Consider the following 25,431-nt stretch of genomic DNA (forward strand, 5'->3'; position numbering starts at 1 on the left):
GGATCACTAAACATACTTAAGAAACCTACTTCAGCAACTGCCAGAGAAAGGCAAGAATGTGTCTTAAAATAAAGCAAAATGATGAAAATCTGATTGGTAGAATTCATTATCAATCAGTATAATGAGTACTAAGCTGCTCTTGAACTTCATTAATTCCAGTGAATGACCATGACATTCTGAGAAAATAAGATAGTGTGCCAGAAATTCCTATACAACAGCCCAAAACAGTGTCAAATCCCAGAATATTGGAAGGTGCCAGCCCATCTTCATATCACAGGAGCAGACACAGCAAAAAACACTTGAGTGTCGAAGTGATGTATGCTTCTAATTTTAGATACTGAAAAGTATCCCTATTCAGTAGGCAACTACAGCCACAGCTGCTTTTCTGTTCACAGCCTACCTAACTACAAGCCTAAATCATTAGTTGTGATTTCATCTTTCTAAAGACCACCACGAAACACCTACTACTCACCTGAGCAGTTATACTCAGCCATTTATAGGCAGCAGGAACTGCTTCCAAATGTGTGGTTTTCTTTTCCTGATGTGCTACTGGGGTAGGATTCTGTTCCTCCTGTAAAAACGACCAGATTTACCATCTTGTGCTGCTCTTTTATACAAAAGCCTTTTCATTCAAAGGGAATAGTTATTTTTTTTTTAGAGATAAAGGGGTTGTTCAGAACCACTTTTTAGAAATCAATTGAGGGGTTCCACTGATGAGTCCTGAAACTGATTTGCTACCCAGTTGAATGCCTAGAAACAGAAACACTTTAAGCTTATACCCTAACATTATTGCTGTATGTTTGCTGAAAAGACATATAATCACAGCTTTTTTCCTGGTGGCTTTTCCTTTATTCCTTGTAGGAGAGAAAGGCAAGCCAGTTCCAACAGGCCTGCCTGATAAGAAGATGAGCCCTCCCTCCATCCACCATCTTCAGGGAGAGAAAAGCAAGCCAGCTCCAACAGGGCTCCGAGGGAGAACAGATTTGCTGGACTTTTCCCCTTCCCTACTACCATTCCCTACTCTTTTTGTGTTTTGTCTTTTTAGATTGTAAGCCTGAGGGCAGGGAAATGTCTAATTAACAAATTATAAGCCGCTCTAATAGCCTTGGCTGAAGAAGGGGGTATAAATATTAATAATAATAGTTGTTGTTGTTATTATTATTATTACAATTTAGAATTCTCATTCTGTAATCTCAGAATTCCCTTGAATAATATATAATGCACAACAGGATACAACCTTGTAGTATGAAGTAGTGTACACACCTTGGTTTGTTATGGTGGGGAGATTATCACATGGGCAAGCATGCATCATAATAAATCCCACCCATACACATCCATTCATTTTCTCTCAAGAATACAGAGAATAAACTGAGCCTTGCATATCGAAAATAAACCTAATCCAGTTAGAATGATTTGTTTGCCTATTTGCCAGCCCTTTTTTTTTTTGTTTTTTGTTTTTTTTGTTTTGTTTTGTTTTTTTTTTTTTGCCAAACCTTGAAATTTTCCTCCTCTTCAGTAACTACTGCCAGGTCCAGAGGTTTCACCAGTTTCTCTTTTTCTTCCTGTCCACGATGCCTAAAAAGAAGGGGAAATAGTGGCAAATGACGTATTTGCATTGCAGTTCTTTGTATCTTCACTTGGAATTGAATCCTACTGGATTCAATGGTGCTTGGTGGAGTGTTTAGAAATGAAGGTTTTTTCCATACCACGTAGGCCCTCTGAAGACAATAGACTGAAGAAGCTACAAAATTGGTCATCTAAGTTTTGGAAGCTGCCAGTTTCCACTCACCCTTTTTCCTGTTTCACCTTATTGTGCTCTAGCATTTTCCTAATTTCTCCAACTGTCTTCCATTTTTCTGGCTGCTCTTGAACCTTTGGCTCTTCTTCCTGCAACAAAGATGAAATTAGGGCCCTCCATAGAAAATTTCTGATAATGCTAAGCAAAGTGACAAGGATGTTTACTCCACAGTTTTTAGCTTTGCCTTATGTACAGTCACTATTAGGTTTCCATAACGCAAGTATGATTGCTGCATGTTATATGCTTCCTCCTCTGATTAGTGCATTTTGTAACAGTTGACTTATTTAAAAAAACAAAGCAAGCAAAAACTAACTGTAAACAGATGTTAAACCCTCAGGAGATTATACAAAAAAAATGTTTTGTTGCAATGATCAGGCTTATTTTTAAAAAAATCAAATATTTTAGAAGAAAAAAATCAGTTCAGACAATATTCTTTAAATTTCATCCTTAGTGCAATGAAATCAGGACTGGGGCTTGTATGTTTCCTTTATCACTCCTGAACATAGAGAGGCAATGTCTATTCCAAGAGATTCCGTATTTATTGGTCTCTGAAACAGCAGTAACTCTTAGCCACACAACACCAATATGCTTGGTGTACAAAAGGATTCTGGTACATAAAGCCACACATTTTCATCACTTAATGTGAATAATATATTTTGCCGATTTCATACTCTACTTGTTAAACTATTTATGACATGGTATTGTTAACAGAAAGAACAAAGTAATCAGCAACTTAAATGAAGCTCCTTTTTTCCAGTGTGTCCTGTAGGCTCTGCTACTTCAATCAACAGCAAAAGTAGTTCCAGTGCAATAATGAAACATTCAGAAGTTGGATTTCTATTCACAGAAATAATTTCTATCTCTCACCTCATACATAGAATCATAGAATAGTTCTATTTTATTCTAAGTTCACAGTTTTTGTTGAAATAAATCGAGTACTTACTACCTGCAGCAATTTCTGTTTTCGGGCTTCTGCTTCCCCCATTTTCTTAACTGACTTCTTTTTCCTGTTCTTTTCTTCTGCTGCTTTCTCTTCTCTCACCTGTCCAAAGGATCATTTAAAATTCTCTTTTTTCCTTTTTCCAGACTTCAGTCTAGAAAGGTACATTGCATAAAAATTCTTAGAGTTAATGACCAATAGCAGAGGATGAGAAATAAAAATGAAACCTAATTTTTTAGACTTCATCTCAATTTAACTGAGAGACATGGCCTTTGGCAACTCTGCCAAGGGAAGGAGCCATTCTCCCTACGTGCCTTTGAAATACAAACCTCAGCACCAAACTTTTTTTTTCATATCGTTGCCATTTTTTTTTCATATCATTGACTTGCTGGATAGTAGCTACCAACTAGGAGGTATGAGGAAGACATTAGCAGACCACATGTATACAAAGGCTGGGATCCAAAGAAACAAGCATATCTGCTTGTATAAGGCAGCCCCACCAAATCCACCACCCCCATATTGCTTCAATCATTTGTGCCCTATCCTTCAATCATGGTTCTGAAAATTTACAGTTGTTCTGAATGGTTCTGGGGAGGTGAAGGGGAATCAGGAAAGCTCTCTTGTGTATGTGGAATTCCACTCAATTGTCTTTAGATCAAATTAAAAGATGGAACTATGGAATCTGTGGATAGGTCTATGGGACTATTTTCTACCTTTTCATTCTTCTCCTCCAGTTGAGACAGCTTCTGTCCAATTCTCTTCTTCTTTTCTTCTTCCATCTGCTCTACTCGCTCTCGAGCTTGGAGTGCCTTTTTCAGCCTTTCTTCACGTTTTCTGTAGGATATGCAAAAGCCACTTAGCTTACATAGCTGGAACATAATTTCAGTGTTATCAAAGTCCTGCCATATTTTCAAATAGGTATCTATTCATCTAGTGCCAATAATAGCTGCGCCCACCTACATTATAGTTACAGTAAATCCTTCATAGTAGTTGCAGTCTGGATACAATTACATACAATTTTATTTCTTCCAATCGCCGTCTCTTTTCTTCCTCCACTTTCTGCTTCCTCTGCTGTTCTGCTTCTTGTTTTTTTCTCAGACTCTCCAGACGCTGTCGCTGTTTTTCCTAAAATATGTAGCATGTGTAGGTTATAATCCATTCCCAAGAGTTAGCACAACATATACTTTCACCAATGTCCATGCCAAGAGTTAAAAAGAAGACCAGGTGGTGTGGTAGTATCCGCATGAAACATCCCAGAAAGGGTCTACATGTATTGTTCAGGTCATGTTTAGAAACCATTCACCATACAAATTCCGCAACCCAAAGAAAAAGAAAAGATACTTACAACAAAATCTCCCTTTGTTGGATGAATATGAAAAAGAAATATGAGTTTATTCAGTTTAGAGAAATCTACTTGCTGGCTAACTAACGGATACTTAAAAACAGCTTTTTGCCTTGGTGAAGCAACAAACAGTGGTAAGATATAACAGGACCCAGATAAATGGCCTCTTTACCTCAGCAATAGTAACTTAACGAGGTAGTAGGGTGAAGAAAAACCTCTAATTACTGTACTGTCTTATGATGTTCAAGATCCCATGTTCAATGGACAGGATATTCTTCAGTATTACATTTTTGAACTTCACTTCACCTCATTAGTTCTGTTTCAGACAAGAATTGAGTGTGAACAAGGTAAGAACTTTTTGCTGGTTCACTCTGGCCTCTGTCTTCCACCTTTTGTTTCCAACAGTTGCAAGACTGACAGATCAGACCACATATACAGGAGAAGGAAACTGGTCTTGCTGCTTGGCACCAAATTGCCATTTTACAGTATTAATCTTGATCTCATAAACCAAGTAAAATAAAATAAGCCTATAAAGCTACTTTCCATTGAGAAAGACAGACCATTAGTCTGATAACCTGGTGCTACTTTAACTTGCAGTACTCCAGTATCTCATACAGACATCTTAGTCCTCTTATAGTAACTCTTAACTTGAACAACTTCCAAGATACACACAAAGGGATTGTGAATACAAAACAGTCACGACTGTGCAACTCAAGGTTACACATTTGTCATTGCCCAACAGGATTCCAGCTATTTTAAAAAAAAAATATCAGAGAGGTTGTTCATATTAAAAGGGTCTCATGTAGAATGACCAAGAGTTAAGTACTCCTGACTTTTTTGTATTCACAATCCTTACATTGTCCCTAATTTAGGTGATACGTAGGGACCATGAATGTGCCCCAATTCCTGCTTATGGGCAGCAGATGCTGTGCTCAATGGGGTGGTGGACCTGGCTGATGGTCCCATCCCCTTTGTATGAGTGAGCTCTAGTATGAAGAGGAATTGCAGTGGGGGTCCTGGTTTTGCCTGTCACACCAGAGATCACTCAAAGGAGAGGCAGGACTCTCAGTTAGCTGCTTCCTATCGAAAAGGGAACAGACCCCTTTCAATTGTAGCAGCTGCTGCCCAGTAAACAAGGACTTAGGTGATCAGGTTGGGAGTTACTGTGTATCACAGAACTTAGGCATTCATGACTTAACATGATTCCAGACATAATTCCTAAATGGAGAGAAGTCCTTACCTTGGTGGCAGGTCTAATGGGTGTGCTGTGTTTGACACTATTCTTTCCTGGTGACCCTGAGGGTTTGAGTAGATTATTTTTCTGCATGGACTGAAAGAAGTTTTTGATTGGTCGTATGATCTATCAAAAGAGTATGAATGTTTTTAGTGCATTGTCAGTGATGGGAAAGAAAAGATGACTTTTTTTGTCCTTGATATTTTAGCCTTTATTTGCCAGAAGAGAACAATACCTTGTTTGCAGGAGATGATGCAGTTTTGTGACTAGAAAATTTTTCATCTTGTATGCTTTGGACAGGAGGTTGATCAAGTTTGTGCTTGTAACTTTGTTTCCTTAGAACAAGCAAGATATATATATATAGTGAATCCAGTTACATAAATTATCTTTGCTGCCTCAGATCTTAAGTTTCCAGAAACTTAAGAAATCAAGATGTCCCATAATTTTTCCAATCATGCACTCAAAGACAAAGAGGAAAAAATGCAACTTTCAGGGGTGATATATACATTGCGCCTGCACCATATATGGCTTTCATCTTACGCTAAAGCCGCGCCATAATAAAATGAATGGTGTGTATGCCCATGGCATGCGCACTGTGCTGCGCTGCGAGCACAAGCCCTATTGTATTCAATGGGGCTCAAGCATACATGTTTTCTGCCTCATGGTGTGTGTGTGTGTGTGTGTCTGGAATGGATACTCACATAAAGTAAGGGCCCACTATATATCTCATACAGTTGGCTCTCCTTATCCACTGATTTTTTATCCACAGATTCAAGCATCCATGGCTTGAAAATATTCAAAAAAAGTATATATTCCAAACAGCAAACCTTGATTTGACATTGTACAGTGCACCCATGGATAGCAAGGGCGCACTGTATTCAGATGTGGATTAAATCATAGCTAGGAGGAAAAAAGTAAAAAAAAAACCCTCCTTTAGATTATCCAGTCCCAAGAAATAAAGAAAGCATACTGGCTGTTTTGCAGTTGCGTATGGATACAGTTGTTGTGGGCTGAATCTTCAGATCCACTGACCTGGAAGTCCATAATTTCAGTTTCAAGTTTCTCTGCAGAAAAGAGAGTTAGTTCCATCAGGTGTATTTGCTGCAACAAATCTTGCAGGATCATAACAAACTACTAATTGGTACCAGCTATGCTTAAACGAAACTTACACCAGAGGCCCAGCCTGTATTCCAAGCAATGCCAACACAGGTAGAGAAACTACATAAAGATTTTGGAAACTTCTTTCCAGTGTAATGGAAAATTTTTAGGATTTTTATTGCCAGCAATTTAATTCACATGAGTAATAAACAAAGAGGTACAGTGGTACCCCGGGATACGAATTGATCGCGTTACGAAATTTCCGGGATACGAAAAAGTTCCATTGGAAAAAACTGTTCCGGGATACGAAGGTTTTTTCGGGTTACGAATTTTTTTCGGCGCAAAATTCAAACGCGCGGCTTGCCAGCGCTAACGGAAAGCCCTTTTCGGCTTGCGAAATGCATCGGGTTACGAACGGCGCGGCAGAACGAATTAATTTCGTAACCCGAGGGAGCACTGTACTTACATTTCTTCAAAATTGTAGAACATCAACCATATCAATAACATTTTTAAAGAAAATACAATGGTACTGATTCATAGCAATATTATAGAGTAGAGACAATTACAAATTTGTTATGCTTTATGAAGCTTTTGCTGCAACTATGTAAATTTGGGGCCATTCAGACTACCTTTTACCCTGGATCAGAACCCGGATTAAGCACAGGAAATTCATATTGGCCCCGTATCTTTTGAGAAAAACCAGGTCCGGCAAATATGAACTTGTTCCCGATCATGATCAGGTCAAGTTCAGTGGAGGGATTTAGGTCAGAGGGAGGGCGGAGGGCAGAACATTTAAACCGATACCTGCAAATGTGAACTCTCCGCAAAGAGCTGCAATGGCGTTCAGGGTTAAATTACCCCAATTAAAGTAAATTATAGCGGGCACTTGCTTCCGGAGAGATTTGGGAGCGGTGGGACCCGGATCTGCCCAGTTCCATCCAGGGTAAATGGGCCAGTGGGAATGGGGCCAAAATTTGCATTGTTACTTACCTTTACTGCACACTTCTTGCTGCATATCATGTTTAGGTGAACTCTGCACAACACAACTAGCAATTGGACTAGGAGTATCCAAAGAACAAGGCATTTTTTGTAGAGTGTTTGGAGTCTAAAGAAAAACAACATTTTAGCTCACTAATGGTGGTCCTTTCAAATATTTGAGTCAAATAAATCATAAAAGATTTACTGGCAAGTATTTTAACATTTTTGGTACATGCCTATCTTTTATTAGTGACTGGAAGATGGAAAACAGCTCCTTCTAAAAGCTTACTAGAAAAACTTCAAAAGCTAAAATATTCATAGCCACAAGTACTTTGTTGTTTATAGCCTTCCCCCCCCTGAAAGTCCCTCCTCTTATCAATTTCCCATTTATGGATTCTTATACTATGATGACTGCAAGGCTTCAAGCTGGTAATTGAATAGAAAATTTAGAAATAAATAAAAGTGTTAATGCCCACCTATAGAAAAATGCAAGAAATAAAAAAATTATTTGGTAAGTAACTATATGAAATGGTTTTGCTTATAAATTTTTCATTTGTAATACCTGATCCCGGTCATGAGTACTAGGGGCCATTCAGACTACCATTTAACTCGGTTCCGGATTCGAAATTTGCACATGAAGTTCATATTGGGCCCAATTCTGTCACAATCCATGTTGAGGCTTGCACAAGGAAATGCCCCTTACCCCGGGGTATCCAAAATTGGGCTAAAATCCGTCTTTTCCCAAAAGACCCAGGTTCCGCAAAATATGAACTTGCCCTCGATCATGTTCGGGGCAAATTCAGGGAGGGATTAGGGTTGGAGGGCGGGCAGAGGTCAGAGCATTCCCTCCCCTCATCTGAGGGGAGGGGGAGGAAGAGGAGAAGGAGGAAAGAGCCAAAGGACTGGAGGCTGAGAGGAGGCAAAAGGGGAAATCAGTGTGACTTTTGGGCTGCAAAGGGCTGTACGAGGGAGGGGGGAGTGGAGAAAGTGATGATGGAGGAGGAGGAGGAGGTGGAAGGAGCCGTGGGAAGAAGGGAGCCATGGAGAGCATCCTATAATGGAGCAGGAGGAGGAAGATGAAGGAGCCAAGGCAGAGGGAAGTGAAGGTCAGAAGGAAGGAGGAGGAGGATTGCCCAGGGAAATAGGGCTGTGGGGCCAAGCTGGGGGAAGTAGGGAAATGGATGCAGCAGAAGCAGCCTCTTTTGACAATTTATGCGCATGATTTTTTTGGGTGCTTGTTTGTTCTACTTTCATTTCCTCTTGCTCCTGGATGATGATGATGATTATTATTATTATTAGTGTTATATGCAGATGCTACAGTCAGAATGCCTGCGCTGCATTTCCCTTTTATTCCCAATTGATTCCATGGGTCAGTTGGAACAGACAGGTCACTCTCTCTCTCAGCCTCAGTGGAAGGCAATGGCAAAGTGTAAGCAGGAGGAAAGGGGTCAGGTCAGGTCAAAGGCAGGGCACGAACGGAGCTCCCATCAGGCACCTTCCCCCCCCCCTTTTTAAATTATTTTTGGCAAAAAATGTGCATGTTCTTGGCAATATAGATAGATAGATAGATAGATAGATAGATAGATAGATGGTGAGCAGGAGAAGGGTCATTTCAGGGCAGGTGGGGGGGCAGAGCAAGACAAGCCTCTCCTATCCATCAGGGACCTTTTCCCTTTGATGTGTATTTTTTTTAAATTATTTTTCTCCGTCTATGCACTTTCCTTTGGAACGACTGCTGGATTGTGAATGAATGTTACAAATCGAATGTAATGTTGCAACTTAGCAAATTACAGCTTTTGCTAGGGGAGCCTATTATTTCCTACGGAATGACTGCTGGATGAATGTTACCAATTGAATGTAATGCTTCTCTTTCCAATTATGTAAACTGACAAATTGATACAGCTTTTGCTAGGAATTCAGGGGTAGCCTAGGGAGAGCAAAAAAAAATGCATCCTTTTCTGGCATTCCGAGGTGAGGAATTAATATTATTGATATTATTATTACCTGTGTTTGAGGCATTCTGGGGTGGCTAGGAGTGGGGGACACTGGATGCATTAGCTTGCATTTTGGGGTTGAAAATGGGGCCAAGGGCAGATCATAACCTACAACACTGACCCAAATGCCCACAACACACACATACCCCAGAGGTTTTTTAATTTGACAAGTGGTGCCTGGTCCTTTAAAAAAAGGAGGGGTGGAAAGCACACTTCTGATGCCCCAATGAGTGCTGGAAACATCACCTATGACCATCGCGGAACTAACTTTGATTGACAGACAGGCACCTTCACCTTAAACCTGAATTCTCCAAGAGGTAATTCGTGTTAAAATGCCCCTGATTGGTAGTCAGCACTTGCTTCCGGAGAGATTCGGGAGGGGGTCTCCAGAATTTGCCCAGTTCCTTCCAGAGCAATGCCGCCAGTGTGAATGAGCCCCTAGAATAAGCTCATTGTTTTTGAAGAGAAAAGAAGTGTAGCAAACAGCTTTTTTCCTACTTCCAAGAAAGGAGCAGTACTGCACCCACTGGGGTAACCCCACCAAACCAATTTATACATGAGTGTCAGAACCAGATTATATAATCAGAAGATTAAATAAAGTTTTTCTTACATTGAGCTATTGCTAGAGGTAATGATGATGGCAATGGTGAGAGATATTGGATGGCCTTATGCAGTCAGAACTCATTGTCAAACACTTCTCATATTTAATTAGGATGGGCAAAGTGTGCTTCCCCAAAACTCCTTTTTGAAACCGCTCAGAGAAAAAGGATACATGAAAAGCCAGATGTGTTACCAGAAATTAGTACAACCCTCCCTCCGTTCTCACAGTCGTCAGACTCACGTCCTTCACTTATGCACAAGGGACGAACAGAGGGGGAATGAATGGGGTGGCGCACCCCCTGCATCCCCACACCTATATTCAAGCCAATGGGGCTTGAATATAAGCGAAACTCTGTTTTCGCTAGAGAGTGCAGAACGGATCCCCGCGAAAAAGGAGGCACAACTATAGTGTGATTTACTAACAGAATTCAGCAGCAAACCACTAAATTCACTAACAAACTGCAGTTGTCCAAAACTAATCAATTCGCTGTTGAGCAGAAATCTTGGAATAAAAGTAAGATAAAATGATACAAATTTGTATTTCTTTCCTACCACATTGATAATTACTACAGTCTTAACCCCTGCTTGAGATAGACACTGAGAATTCTGTTGCACTGTGACAGATGGTTCATCTTTACAGTCATAAACCCTTGCAAGGAGATAATTTTGCAAGAGTCATCTAATTAAAAAGACACAAACAGGCAGAAAATTTAGATGTTGAACAGAAAACACTTTCTCAAGAAAAGACCCAAAGTTTGTTGAGAAGAAAAGTTGAACCTAGAACCTCTAAAGTCTTTTGTTTCTTCTCTACCCAGCTGATCCTATGCAGTTAGAGGTGTCCAATTGGTTTGGACATATACACACCTGAGCTGCATGCCTTCTAATATTTCATTTTCTTCATATTATCACTAGCAGTTTTGACATGATTGCAACAGTAATCCCAAATGACAGATTCTTACAAACTGATTGGGAATTTAGGTCCAAAACACAGTGCAGAAATAATCTAGTTTGAGACCACCTTAACTGCCCTGACTCAATGCTAGAGAATTCTGGGAACTGTAGCTTTATGAAACATTTAGCTTTCTCTGTCAGAAAGCTCTGGTACCACAATAAACTACAATTCCCAGGATTCCCTAGCACTGAGACAAGGCAGTTAAAGCAGTCGCAAGATGGATTATTTCTGCAGTTTGTTTTGGACCTTAGTGACCAAAATTAAATAGCTGTAAGAAAGGCAGTAAGAAATTCACCAAGTGTAACCCAGCAGAAAACTCACCAAGACCTTACCTTACCTCACCAGATTCAGCATTCTGTGTCAGTAAAGGCCTGAAGAGAGGCATTTTGATAAAATGTTAATCATCTCAGACTATGGCTGTCTGACTGATTAATCTTTAAGAAATTTCAAAAGAGCAGTTGATAAACCACTCAAACAAACTGGAGGCAGTACTGCAGCAAAACTCCAATTATATCATCCAAATTAGATATATTAGAAGTAGTGGCTTACGTTTTGGTAAACTTGGTCTAAAACTTATGCTACAACTTCTTTCATACAGTCAGTCTGAAATGTGTTACAAGATCCCTTTGCAGACTGATATTCCACTAACATGGCTATGTCATAGTATAGCATACAAATACTCTTAGAAGACATTTAATTTAATATCGAGAACAGAATGAGACAGTCAGCTCTTTCTGCAAATCTATTAACCTTAAAGTAGTGCAATGTAATAAAAAGCCAATGTGGCGTAGAGGTTTGAATGTTGGACTACAGCTTTGGAGAACAGGGTTTGAATCACCAATCGGGCATGGAAAACAACTGTGTGACCTTGGGTAAGCCACACGTTCTCAACCTCAGGTGAAAGCAATGGCAAACCTCTTCTGAAAAAATCTTGACAATAAACCAGTTATAAGGGTCACCACAAGTTGGAAATGACCTGAAGCCACAGAACAAGCAGCATAATGTAGAACATGTTATGCACTTATATGAAGTCTTTCCTTTGCGCCAAGGCAGCAGTAGCCAGTTTTTATGGCAAGCGTGCCAGAAATATAATCAAAAGTATTATCAGTTTAGCAAATCTTTCAAAACATGTATATACAAATATTGTAGTGCAAATCTGGCCACTGGGTCATCCATGAAACACAATGACCTCATGCATCAATTACAGTTGGCTCTCCTTAAACATGGATTTTTCATCCACAGATTCAAGCATCCATGGCTTGTTAATATTTTTTAAAAGTATAAATTCCAAGAAGCAAACGTTGTTTTTCCATTTGATATAAGGAACACCATTTTACTATGCCACTGTATTTAATGGGACATGAGCATCCATGGATTTTGGAGCTGATTTTAATGAACATCTTAGAAGCTTCAGTCATGCAAAATGTAGCAGCCTGATCTGGACTGCTAATGACACATAACACTGGTTTTTGAAACAGCTATGCAATTTCCAGTTTCTTTCCAGGATACCTCCCTGATCTTTTTGCCATCAGGCAAAGAATTGCTTACTTAGGCAGGCTTTAAGCAACCAGCTGGCTGATGAGAAAGGGGATTTTTAATGGACAGTGCTGTACTCTCCTTCTGTTTTCAATTTTTAAAAATTTACCAGTAGTAATTTTAATATTATAATCAGTTTCACTGAATTTTGATCATAATGTGAGCCATAATATCAAATATATTGCTTGAGCAATAATTAAGTGTTTTTTGGATTTTGTTCAGCATAAGTCTCAACATTTTTCTCTCTCAAGCAAAGTGGTTCTGAAAGTTAGTATCATTCTTCAAAAATGCAAATATTACTGCTTCAACTGACACTTTCTACTAACCCCTCACCAACTTTGAGCTTATATGGGAAATTATTTATATATATATGTATTGCATAGGATAATTCTAATGATCTACAATTCAGAATTGAGTTTTTCCAACAAGTTGTGCAATTATACTTTTGTTAGACATTTTAAGCATATTAATAGGTAGTATACAAATAATATAAAACATGAAACATGGTTTCTTTAGTAATGAGCTTCAGATTGTGTATTCCTGCATAGCAGGGGGATGGACTGGGTGGCCCTTGTGGTCTCTTCCAACTCTATGATTACAGAATGAAAATTTGTCTGGCAACACAATCCTCTGCATGTTAACTCAAAAATAAATCCTGTAATGTTTTGCTGTGGGGAAATACTAAGTGTGCAATCAATTGTTATTTGAAATAGAATCCTTCAAAAGTTTTCAAATTCTATGAGTTTCTAGAATTTGCTCACCTATGTTGGCTTGTTTCACCATCCATAAACACTTCAAGGGAACTATGAGCTGAAGAATAAGAAAGGCAAACAATTATATGAACAGACATTTTAAAAGTTAGAACTAATGTACTGAGATGGAGTGCTGCTCCAAACTGCACGTAGAATTCTCACCTCTTCAATGCAGAATTTTCACCTGGGGAGACTACATTTTCTTGCTTCATATTAATTAGCTACTGCTGATCGATAGAGGAAAATATACTTCAGTAGGACATACTATTATATGTTGGGTGGAAATGTACAGAGAGCCACACAAACGTAAAGGTTATTCTTTCAACCCGCTACCTATTTGAGGGTTTGGAATTCCCTCCCATGGGACACTCAGCTGGTCCTCTCTGCTCTCTTTTTGACCGTAGGCAAATACTTTTTAAAGTCTGGCTGTTAATTACTTGTGGCAGAAGAGTCTTTTAATGAGATGTGCCATACTTTTATCTTGTTTACTATGTTTTAAACGTGTGTCAAATTGTTTTAAATTAGATTTTTTAATAAGATTGCTTGTTTAATGTCCTCCTACATTTTTAACTGCACTTTGTTTAGTCTATTAAGACTATCAATGTGAGGGATATGTTCCACATCTATTCACATATAACAAAAACCATACATAATCAATACTATTATTTTTACCTGAGAGAACACTTCTCTAGGCATTAATAGATTCTACAGCATGAATTCTATGATCAACATTATTATTATTATTATATTATTATTATTAAATTTGCATATGTGTATTGTGTATTGATGGCAACCCTAACTCAGAGGTCGTCCACATAGGCCAAAAGGTCCAGCTTTCCCCCAGGCTCATAGACGATGTAGGCCAAAACCCCAGGGGCAGGACCTTTCCAGACATGGATCCAGCCTGACCTGGGGTAAAGAGCCTTTGACCCAAGATATTCCTGGTTTTGCGCCAAGTTTCTAGGAAACTCTGCAGCAAAACCAGGCTGTTCAGACAGCCCCCCCCCCCCATACTGCTTAGCTTAACAGTCATGGATTCGACTGAGAAGCCCCCTAGTTGTTGTGTCAAACAAGGAAATGGGAAGCCTGGCCATGTGGGTGCAGCCAAGCACCCCACTTCCCTTATCAGACATGGCCACTGAGATGCTTCTCAGTCAGATAGACAGACAGCAAGGTAAGGAGCAGTGTGCAGGCCCATGTTTTCCCGGCCCTTCTGCTTGGGTCCTCAGTGACACACTCATACAAAAGCCATTCCTGCTGCCTCATCAAATCTGTGCTGCAAGAACTGATCCCTCTCCAGAAGTGGGCTCCTCTTCCTTTCATCAAGATTGAGAGGTGAATTGTGCTTGTCACACAATGTAAAAGCAGTTCATTTTATAATGCAGCTAATAAAATTTGCAGTACAGGCTTTCAGTTAAGATCCCACTTCTGGAAAAGTGAGATCACAGTGAAGCTGTTTTATACTGGTTGCAAATAAAGAAATATAGGGTGCAGATAGGTCTACGCATAAAGGTTAAGGTAAAAAGGAGAAAAAGAATAAGATGGTTGGGGAAGTTCTTTTGAAACTAAGTGCTAATGTGTGTGCATACTGTCCCTGTCATTTATACACATAATGAACACTTAGTAAATTTAATATGTCTAGCTTCCCTCCCATTTTTCCATTTGCACATTATGGGATTTCCATCTGTGTATTTTCTGTTCAACTGTATGTACACTAACACAAACCCTACCCCTGCCACTCAATGGCACATGGTCTGTACAGAATATGTAAAAGATTTTATATTGCTGTCAAGACAACTGTGAAAATGTGACTGTGGAGTCTGATACTATAAAAAGAAAAATCAGCATTCTCTCCAGGATAGTTGTTACTTTACAGAAAAGCAGTAAATGGATTGTGTGTAATAGGGATACGTATCATGCAAACATATTGGAGAGTTCTACTTCTTTCCCACACATCAAACATTTGGGTTAAATACTGACACTATTAAGTTACATATTGACACAGAACTGCCTTATGAGACATACAATGAATTGTCTTTACTTACAGCTGGCGTGACTACAGGTAGATGAGGTGTCTTGAGCTGATTTCTTCTTGGCCATTGCTCTACTGAGGGATTTCCGAATGGTGCTTTTCCTTTTATTAGTTAGTGAGTACTTCTCCACAAGAGACACCCTCCTGATCTTGTGTACTCTGTTTGGAGGGTGATGTCCTGACTGGGAATTTGCAGGGGTTCCAGGGCTGTCCTTTACTTCCTGGGAAAGCTCTCCTGCTGGCAACAAACTGTTAATCAATCCTTGGGCTGGAATCTCTTCAACTCGACATGAGGGTTTCCCTTTTAAGAATGCTTTGGGAGATGGAGTATTCCTTAATCTGGATGCATCCCCTTCTTTTTCTGTCTTTTCTGTCATCCTCTCATGCTCTTTCCCTTTTATTTCAGTATTTTTGCCACAATTAGTATCAAGTGTTCTTCCTTCTGGAGATATGTCACACTGTACATCTGATGCTTCTTTAACAGAACTTGTCATACAATGAGATATGGAATCCATTATCCCCATGTCAAAGTTTCCCAATCCCTCTTTGTTTTGAAAAGGTCTTTGAAAAGATGCTGTCTTTATACCACTTCGTCTTTTAGACAGTCTTTTTAAAAATCAGACAACAAGAATCAATGTACTTGTAACATTAGAATAATCTCTATACAACACAATTGTTTCTAGCCACAAGGTGGCACTAGCAACAACAAGTATAAATTGCAGGTATTTCCTGCTTTAATATGTTTCCATTACAACTGAGCATGGCCTCACCAAATTCCTGTATTTTCTCTAGTTGTTAGTCTATTCTTTATTCATAGGGAAATGTACAACTGGCCCTTCAGCTCTGTGAAGGTTCAGTTCCAAGACCCTCCATGGATACAAAAAAGGGCAGATGAGCATGCCTTGCATTATTAAATGGTGGTAACATGAATGCACAACTTCAGTGTGTCTGTGTTCACATCACTGCCATTTAACAATATGTGGCGTGACAATCCTAGGACATTTGAATTTGTGAATCCAAAGGGCCCAGAGTATATCTAAATGTACATTAAGAGTATATTGTGAATAGATGCAGTAAGCAAATTTAGATTGAAATCTTATGCATGCCTGTTTTGAAACAAGCTCCAATGTAAAGTGTGACTTGAGTTATCATGAATAGGATCAAGCTACCGGTATCTGTGTTTTAAAGGCATGCCAAAACTGATTTTAAGAAAGTGAGTATCACAGCATTGTTATAATTTAATACTGATTCAGTCTTGCAATATCATGTCATAGCAAAAGTGTAATTTTGTATTTAATTGGAATTTTTTCTGCTCTAGTTTTGTTTCGATTTGCAGTAAATACATTTGTCTAGAAACTACAGCATGAAAAAGGGAAATGGGCCTCACATAGTCAGGTCAATATGTAACCCTAATGAAATGTAACCTTTGGGGAACAAAAATAAAAGTGATACATGAAAAAAGTACAACAAATCTTGACTTAATTTGTCCTCATTTTTGGTTATTTAATTACAAACATCTACAGTATTTTACTGAAATAATGTGAAGATGCCATTAAAATGTAGAATATACTGTAAGGGCCGTCTATTAAAAAAGAGTTTGTGATACAAGACAAAGGATTTTAGTTGTCAAAACAATCCAATACTTTATGAGAGAATAATAAGAAAAAATAACATCATCCTGGTGAGCCCTGACCAAAACTATATAAAAGCAAATCAAAACATTTCCCCCTCTTTTCTGAGTTCAGCAACATAACCTGATATAACCTGCTACTTTAAAATACCATTTCCCCCCTAGTCTAATCCTCTAAATGCATGATTTACTAAATACATTCTTTACTTGTTTAATCAGTACTTAACCCCACCAATGGCTTAGATGTATTAATCAATTTCCAATTAATTGACACATTTGCTATAAACTTTAGCCTGTCTCATTATGCCCTGGGCCAATGGAATTCCAATATAGTCAGGCTTTTTCAATGCAAGCTTACACCAGTATGCCAAGAAACCAGGGTATAAAAAAGAGCAAACTTGAATTACTAGCATATTATAGAAGCATATAGAAGCACATATTATTGAAGCGTACAAAACAAAACTTATGTCCCAGCCCCCTCTTTTTTCCTTGTCCCCTATCTAACTGGAATGTTTTTAAAATAGCATCAGCACTGGGAGAATGGTGAAAGAGGACTGGAGAAATGTAGACGTTTGGCATTGGTTTGGAGCAGCATCTCTGCACTAAACAATGCAATAAAGCTTGAACTGGGAAGGAAGGAGATTCTACTTTATCTGATCATATTGTAGCTGCATGTACCTGCCTACAACAGGCAAGGTAAACAGCAGTTGCTTCCAGAATCACTTTCTAATCAAGTATGAAAAGCAAATAATAAACTTATTATTAAATGGGAGAAAGGGGATAGGCTCCTCACCAGCTATTCTGAACATGTATTTAAAAATGCACAGTTTGACCACAAAAATGGAAATCATAAGAAAAGTGGAGGCTAGTAAAAGAAAGAGTCATCCCTGAATGCATTTTTAAAATAGCTTCAGGGTCAGAATGTTTTTGTTTAGTTGGTTGTCTAATTTGTCTACCTGGTTGTTTTGTTTCATAACATAGTCTGGTTTTCAATAAAACATTTGTTGAAGGCTATTCCTTTTCTTTCTTGTAGTATAAGAATGTAGCTCTATTGTCAAGAAAACCCTGGTTAGCCTTAAGGTTGCCTTAAGTCAGAAAGGACTTGACACAACAACAACACACGCAACGTGAGTTGTACATGGAATTCAACCCATATCCCATCTACAGAATTTATATCCAGTTAAAGGCTTGGTAATTCACATAGGCATTACTTGAAATGGAGATTTGCATGGATTAAACGGATACATGGAAGAACATATTTTTTTAGTAAACAGAAGAAAATGTACAAGACTGAATATGTCCTCATGCTCCACAAACAGTTCTATGTACTACAAGTTCTCTGAACAATTAGAGAGGCTTCGGAAAGGAAAATGTTCAAAATATAAGCTGCTCTTGAATGCTCCCTTGACTAAACAGATGACAGTATGACGTCAATATGACAAAATTAACTACACTCTTGTTGAGTGACAAGTATAAATAACACGCGACATTCCATAAAACTTTAAAAAACAAAAAAGGGAGTATTTTTGCTGTATAAATGGGTCAGGGTATATAGCTAAAACATAATTATCAGGAGAAAAATATAATACTGGCAAAAGTTTTCATACAGTATAGCTTTTTCAAAAGTACAAAGCCCAAATAAACAAACAATTTCTACCTTTTTCTAGTTAATTCTTTATTTTCATCCTTAAAAGATGATGATCGCTTCTTCTTTCGATGCTTTCTCTGAGATGGTGTTTTGGGCATCAGTTCAGGCTCAGTAGTGAAATTGCTGTTGCAGAATAAAACAAAACAAAAAAAGAACCCCAAAAAATCCCCGAAAAGCTGCAGTTAGCGACTACAGTGAAAAACTATGATGGGTCTGTTACGGAAGATCAAAACACAATTATTTATCACAGTGATAGCAATAGAATGTACATGATCAAGTAAAAAACACCCTTCAGTTACAAATAATTGTTTACTTCTGTGGTAAAAGCTTAACTCAGGCCAGGAGCAGGATGTAGCATAGGAAATGCATAGTACATAGACAGGTTTGCTTTTCTCCCCAAGATGAACTGTGTATGGTATGCTGTCCTGTGGGACTGAAAAAGCCAATGTGCAAAGCAACTGGAGAGAGAGAAAAATAAGCTCATTTAAAGTGTTGTGTGGGAGGACAGTTCTTTTGGCATAGAGTGCCAAACAAACAAAAAGTCAATCTGAGAGCATACTACAGTAAGCCTGAGCTCTCACTAGAAGACAAAATGCCTAAATTGAGGCCACTGTCATGTTGGACACACCATGAGATGATTATGACTCACTGGGAAAAAGTGATAATCATAGATAAAGTGGACAGCAGAAGGAAAGAGTATGTAGAGATCTTGTAGCACCTGAGACTCACTGAAAGAAAGAAGTAGGCAACATGAGCATCTGAGAATGTAGACTTAAGTCTACAGATGCTCATACTGCCAACTTCTTTCCTTCAGTGAGTCTCAAAGGTGCTACAAGATCTCTCTACATACTGGTTCTACAGACTAACAGGGCTATTTCTTTGAATTCTATCACGTAGGAGGAAAGAGCAAGGCAGGTATATAGACTCAGCCAAGGAAGCCAGTGCTGCAAGAACTGACCAGGGATGTTGAGGCTGAGGACAGAATGTCTTTCACTCACAGAGCTGCCACAAATCAAAGTTGCCCTGGCAGCAATAGAAAACAATCCATTGCAAGAATTCAGGGATGATCCTTTTCAAAGACAAGCCCTACCTTTCAAACATCTTCAGGGCTTCCTCCTCAATCTCCCGCAACCACATCAAGCATTTATACTCAGCATTGTACAGGAATTCTGCGAACTTCTGGTTACAGACCTCCAGAAGGTGAGTGGGGCCTCTTGCCTCTGCCATGGCACTGATTAAAACAGGGAGAAAAGTCAGTTGATGGCTGAATTCTATGTCTGATTCATTATTTATATCCCCTACAAACACTAATACAGCATTTGACCAATATTCTTGCCAAAGGTCAACAATTAAAGCTGAAGAAGCAAAGTAGACAATGAATAGACAAGGGAAATAATGGCATTGCAATGTAAAAGAAAATCAAAGTGCAGCACCTGAAATGGCCTTCTTGTAGAAAGCAAGTAAGATCAAGGTTGCAGCACTAAAGGGGAATGGCCATAATTTTCAAGTGATTTGAGAAGAAGGAGCCGGAGGACAATTACTTTTACAGATAACCAAGTTTAGCTGTCTGTTTGGTTCAGGATAATCAGATGTCCTAACTGTAAAAGAGGTCAAGGCGCCACAAAACGTAGGGCCTTTGAGAAAAACGGAGGATATATATATATTCATATAAATGTGAATACTTGCTTCTTAATTGTGCTCAAATGGATGACATCCAAGAAAAAGACAGGACATGACCAAACAACAGCTAAAACACACTCATATATTATTCTTAGTCATGGTCCAAATGGAGGACCTTTTGGAATTCCTCCTGTACAGAAGGCTGAAATGGAGGACACGCCTTGGAAAAGGAGGACCTTTGGCCTCCTGGATTCGGGGTGGCCAGATGTCCTGGCTACAAAAGAGGACAAGGCACCACAAAATAAAAAGGTAAAAGCACTCATATAAATGTGAATTCATGCTTCTTAGTCATGCTCAAAAGGGAGGACATTTCAGAAAAATGTAGGACTGGTAAAAGAGAACATAAAAATGCATTCATGGAAATATAAATGCATGCTCCTGAGTTGTGCTCAAAATGGACGACATCCAAGAAAAAGGTTGGGCATGACCATATAACAGTTAAAAAACACTCATATAGATAGATAGATAGATAGATAGATGCTTGTTAATCATGGTCCAAAGGGAGGGCCTTTTGGAATTCCTCCTGGACAGAAGGCTGAAATGGAGGGCACCTGGGTTCAATCTTAACTGAGCTGCAAAGGAGGGCGAGGAGGCACCCCAAAATGTAAGCCATTCCAGGAAAAGGTACTCCATTCCAAACAAAACACTGTTTTAAAATGTAGGCCAGTCCAAAATTCTTTAAGCAAAAGCAACACTAGCAGAACTATAAAGCCATGCTCCTTAGCCCTGCTCCAAATGGAGGGCACTCTGGAACTCCTCCCGGGCAGGAGGCTGGAATGGAGGGCCGTGTCCTGGAAAAGGAGGACAAGCCTGGGTTTTGGGGGAGAGAACTGTGGCTTTTCACAGGAGAAGTCAAGACTAAAAGCAAGGAGGCAGATAAATGAAATCTGTTCCAAGGCTGCTGCTGCTGCTGCTGCTGCTATGAGAAACCAAAGATAGAAGCAATTAAAATACCCCCTTCTTCCTTCCTTCCGTAGTGAGGCTGACTCTCTGTTATCAATCAGCCACAGAAATGAAGCCAAAGCAGCCTCCAGAGAGAGAGAGAGAGAAAGAAAGGGCGCCCCACAATAAAATCGTTGCCCGCCTCGTGCCTGAAGAAACGCGTGCGCATGCGCGAGAGAGAGAGAGAGAGCGCGGCCTGCCTAAAAAGAGCCGCCCCCGCCCCGCGCGCGAGCCCCAGCTAGACAGCCTCTTCCAATAAGGAAGAGAATGAGAGAGAGAGAGAGTGAGCGAGCGGGGTGGGCGGGACAAACGTTCGCGTGCTCGACGCTGATTGGCTCACTTAAAGGGCCACTCCTGTCTGAGCACCATATTTGTCATTCAGCTGAGGAGCTTCCTGCAAGTAAGGCTAGAGATAGGGCTTCGTCCTCGTCCTGGTGGCGGACGCACAGAGGCGGTTTCTAAGGAGGAAGCCGGAGTTGGCTTATTTTAGCCTGGTAACAGGGACTGTGGAAAGGGACAACAGGAAGCCCATACCTAGGGAGACCTTGGGCAAGAAGCCACTCTCTCAGCCCCCTCAGGACGGAGGGGATGGCCATGGCAAGACCCTCTGAAGAACGCTGGCCAAGAAAAACCCACAATGGGTTCTTGGCCTTAGGGTCCACATAAGTCAGAAAGGACTGGGAGGCACCGGCAACTTCAGAATCATATAGTGTCCTATCAGATATATATATATATATAGGACCTAGAGATACCTAGAGAGGTGTCCTCTCAGGTAAAACCATGGTGGTTTTGTTATTTGCAGTTTTTCCATATTCACAGGGGTCTTGTGCCCCTAACCCTAGTGATTATATGATATCATCCCATCAGGGAGGCAGCATGGTGTAGTGGTTTGGGTGTTGGACTCAGGCTACATCTGCTCTGCAGAATTAATCCAGTTTGACACCGTTTTAACTGCCATGGCTCAATGCTAGGGAATCCTGGTGTTTGTAGTTCATTGTGGCACCAGAGCTCTCTGAGAGTGAAGGCTAAATGTCTCACAGAAATACAAATTCCAGGATTCTGTAATACTGAGCCTTGGCAGTTAAAGCGGTGTCAAACTGGATTAATTCTGCAGTGCAGATGTGGCCAATGACTCTTAACAGTGGTTGCTCACATAGCCCAGCCTCAGCCATGGAAACCCACTCAGCTTCAGAGGACTGTTAAGGATATTTTTTAATACAGTATCTTCAAGGCAACACCTGTGAGAAGAGTCCAAGGCAGGGTTCCCTTGATTGTCTCTAGGCCGCGTTTGTTAAGGCTTTAAACAGCCACCACACAGAAGTCCCACTTCAGCACCATCCCTGTCATCCAGGTGAGCGTCTGGCAGGTAGGACTGTTTTGGGGTTTTAAGGAGGAATTCGGACTTCCCCCTGTTTAGGTCATTAGCCTCATAACAGTAGATTGTAATTTTTTTTAGATTGCAGGCCTGAGGACAGGGAACCGTCTAGTTAATAATAATAATAATAATAATAATAAGCCGCTCTGAGAGCCTTTAGGGCTGAAGGGCGGGGTATAAATACAGTAAATAAACAAATAATAAATAAACAGAGGGCCCATCTAGGCCATGTAAACCCACTGGGTGACCTTGGGCAATCACACTCTCTCAGCCTCAGAGGATGGCCAATGCAAACCCCCCCCCCCCCCAGAAATTTGCCAATAATTATAAGGATGTTTTTACAGTTTTATTAGGGTTGCCATAAGCCCAAAGTGCAGTTTTCAGAAAAACTACCTTTTGATGTAATAGGAAACCCATTGGGAGACCTTGGGTGAGTCACACTCTCTCAGCCTCCTCAGAGCGGGATGGCCATGGCAAACCTCCTCTGAAGAAAGTTTGCCAAGAAAAACCCACTATATTAGTGTCAGCATAAGTTGGAAAGGACTGGAAGACACACAACAACAGAAAAAGGTGTGGGCAACTTTAAAATCATATAGCAGTGATGGTGAACCTTTTCGAGGCCGAGTGCCCAACCTGCAACCCAAAACCCACTTCTTTATTGCAAAGTGCCATGTCCCTCTGGCCTTCTTGTAACAAACTCTGGCAAACTCTGTGCTGGGGTGATGGCACATGTGTCCACAGAAAGGGCTCTAAGTGCCACCTCTGGCACGCGTGCCATAGGTTCGCCATCACTGTCATATAGCATCATAAACACACACACACTTGTCCCTCCATATTTGATAGGGTTAAGGGCCCAAGACCTCTGTGAATATGGAAAACTGCAAATAACAAAAACAACCATGTTTTTAACCTGAGCAGACACCTCCCTAGGGATCTCTAAGTCCTACAGTGCAACTCTGTGGTCAACATCTGCCAGACATTGACCATAGAATAGAATCGTGGAGTTGGAAGAGACCACAAGGGCCATCCAGTCTAGCCCCCTGCCATGCAGGAGCTCTCAATCAAAGCATCCCGACAGATGGCCATCCAGTCTCTGTTTAAAGACCTCCAGGGAAGGAGAACTGCACTGGAGGAGCTAGAAATGCCTAATGGAGGGTTCTATCTAGGAATCTCTAGGTCTTACAGTGCAACTTTTAGTTAAGGTTGATCATAGAATTGCGCTGGAGGATTAGATATTCCTAGAGAGGACATATTAATCAAATCCGTGAATAATCAGTGCCACAAATATGGAGGAGTGTGTCGCGTGTGTGTGTATATGATACCATCCAGATTGACAGCATGGTGTAGTGGTTTGAGTGTTGAACACAAGCTACATCTGCACTGCAGAATTAATCCAGTTTGACACCGCTTTAACTGTCATGGCTCAATGCTATGGAATCCTGGTGTTTGTAGTTCGTTGTGGCACCAGAGCTCTCTGACAGTGAAGGCTAAATGTCTCACAGAAATACAAATTCCAGGATTCTGTAATACTGAGCCATGGCAGTTAAAGTGGTGTCAAACTGGATTAATTCTGCAGTGCAGATGTGGCCAATAACTCTTAATGATTGTTCACATAATCCAGCCTCAGCCATCGAAACACACTCAGGTTCAGAGGACTGTGCATAATTTTTTAAAATATATATATATTGTATATACTCATCTATAAGTCTAGAAAGTTTAGTCCAAAAAGTGACCCCAAAAACCTAGGTCGACTTATCCACAGTACCATTCTTTAAATCTTATTAAAAAGAGAACCACCCCCTGATTAAAGGCAAGAGTGCAATCTGTCCTGGAAGCACTGACCTCCTCCTACTCTCTCTTCCATCCAGCCTCTAGTGTGAGACAAAACAGTTATGCCTGCCATAATTTTGTAGGTTCTTTGGCATTGTTCTCCTTTGCTTCATCATTTAGGTCCTTTGTTGCATGAACCTAAGTTTTACCCTCAACTTATCCACAAGTCATATAAAAATCCATAATTTTGCCCTCAAAACCTGCCCTCGACTTATACATGAGGTCGACTTATAAACAGTATTTTAAATGATATATTAACACACACACACACTTGTAACCATATAAATCATATAGAAGCGCAAGACACTACAACCCACAACCTTCCCCCCCTCTCTCTCTCTATATATATATCCCTCTCAAAACAAAACAAAGCAGTAAATAAAAAAATAACACATTGACTTCCCATTTGCCAAGACAGTGTATCTCTTAATCCTTTCCCCATTCCTTTCATATATAAGTTTCCTGTGTTCAGTTTATTGTACTTTTAATTTTAATATCTTATAATTAAAACAGAAAGAAAAAAACACACCACTCTTTCCTTATAACATTAATAAATAATAAAATTTATTTTTATCCCGCCCTTCTACACAGCACAATTGGGGCGGCTTACAACATTAAAATACGCAGTAAACATACCTCAATCCCACCCCTCTTAAAATACAAATGTCTCATTCTTAATCTAAATCAATCACACTTCAACATAACACTCCACAAATCTTGACAAGAAAACCCTATGATAGGGTTGCCATAAATCAGCAATAACTTGAAGGCACACAGCAACAATCCTATCGTTCTTTCTTCATGAGAGAAAAAGGAGTTTGTTTTATTCATTCCAAAGGGTTCCTTTCCTGGTTTTCTCTTAGAATTAGGCAAGAGCCCCCTGGCACCCTAAGGAACAATACAATTATTATTACTTGAGCCTTCGTGGCCTATGCTTGTTGTTTAGAGAATAGGACCCAGAACAATAGATGCAAGCTCCAGGAAAAGAGATTCCACCTCAACATTAGGAGAAGCTTCCTGACAGTAAGGGCTGTTTCACAGTGGAACACATTCCCTTGGAGAGTGGTGGA

At 40.0% G+C, this 25,431-nt stretch overlaps 2 protein-coding genes across 2 annotated transcripts in view; one reads left to right on the forward strand and one right to left on the reverse strand.

Moving 5' to 3' along the window:
* Positions 1-472: 472 nt before the first annotated feature.
* The window catches only part of LOC121918981 (inner centromere protein-like), a 73,823-nt gene continuing 48,864 nt past the window's right edge, over positions 473-25,431 (reverse strand). The window contains exons 2-17 of the mRNA XM_042445120.1: positions 19,625-19,765; positions 18,544-18,657; positions 15,270-15,862; positions 13,234-13,282; positions 11,274-11,307; positions 7,403-7,517; positions 6,285-6,378; positions 5,550-5,649; positions 5,321-5,440; positions 4,084-4,095; positions 3,754-3,863; positions 3,452-3,572; positions 2,742-2,840; positions 1,807-1,887; positions 1,494-1,575; positions 473-571 (exon numbers count right to left, since the gene is read on the reverse strand). Of these exons, the coding sequence (XP_042301054.1) occupies positions 1,513-1,575; positions 1,807-1,887; positions 2,742-2,840; positions 3,452-3,572; positions 3,754-3,863; positions 4,084-4,095; positions 5,321-5,440; positions 5,550-5,649; positions 6,285-6,378; positions 7,403-7,517; positions 11,274-11,307; positions 13,234-13,282; positions 15,270-15,862; positions 18,544-18,657; positions 19,625-19,765 (1,846 nt within the window). The 3' untranslated portion in view covers positions 473-571; positions 1,494-1,512. The remainder of the gene's footprint in view (positions 572-1,493; positions 1,576-1,806; positions 1,888-2,741; positions 2,841-3,451; positions 3,573-3,753; positions 3,864-4,083; positions 4,096-5,320; positions 5,441-5,549; positions 5,650-6,284; positions 6,379-7,402; positions 7,518-11,273; positions 11,308-13,233; positions 13,283-15,269; positions 15,863-18,543; positions 18,658-19,624; positions 19,766-25,431) is intronic.
* The window catches only part of LOC121918980 (inner centromere protein-like), a 34,157-nt gene continuing 31,213 nt past the window's right edge, over positions 22,488-25,431 (forward strand). The window contains 1 exon segment of the mRNA XM_042445119.1: positions 22,488-22,522. The gene's annotated coding sequence lies outside the window, so the exon portion shown is untranslated.

This window comes from Sceloporus undulatus, chromosome 1 (assembly GCF_019175285.1).
Source record: "Sceloporus undulatus isolate JIND9_A2432 ecotype Alabama chromosome 1, SceUnd_v1.1, whole genome shotgun sequence".
Taxonomy (NCBI): domain Eukaryota; kingdom Metazoa; phylum Chordata; class Lepidosauria; order Squamata; family Phrynosomatidae; genus Sceloporus; species Sceloporus undulatus.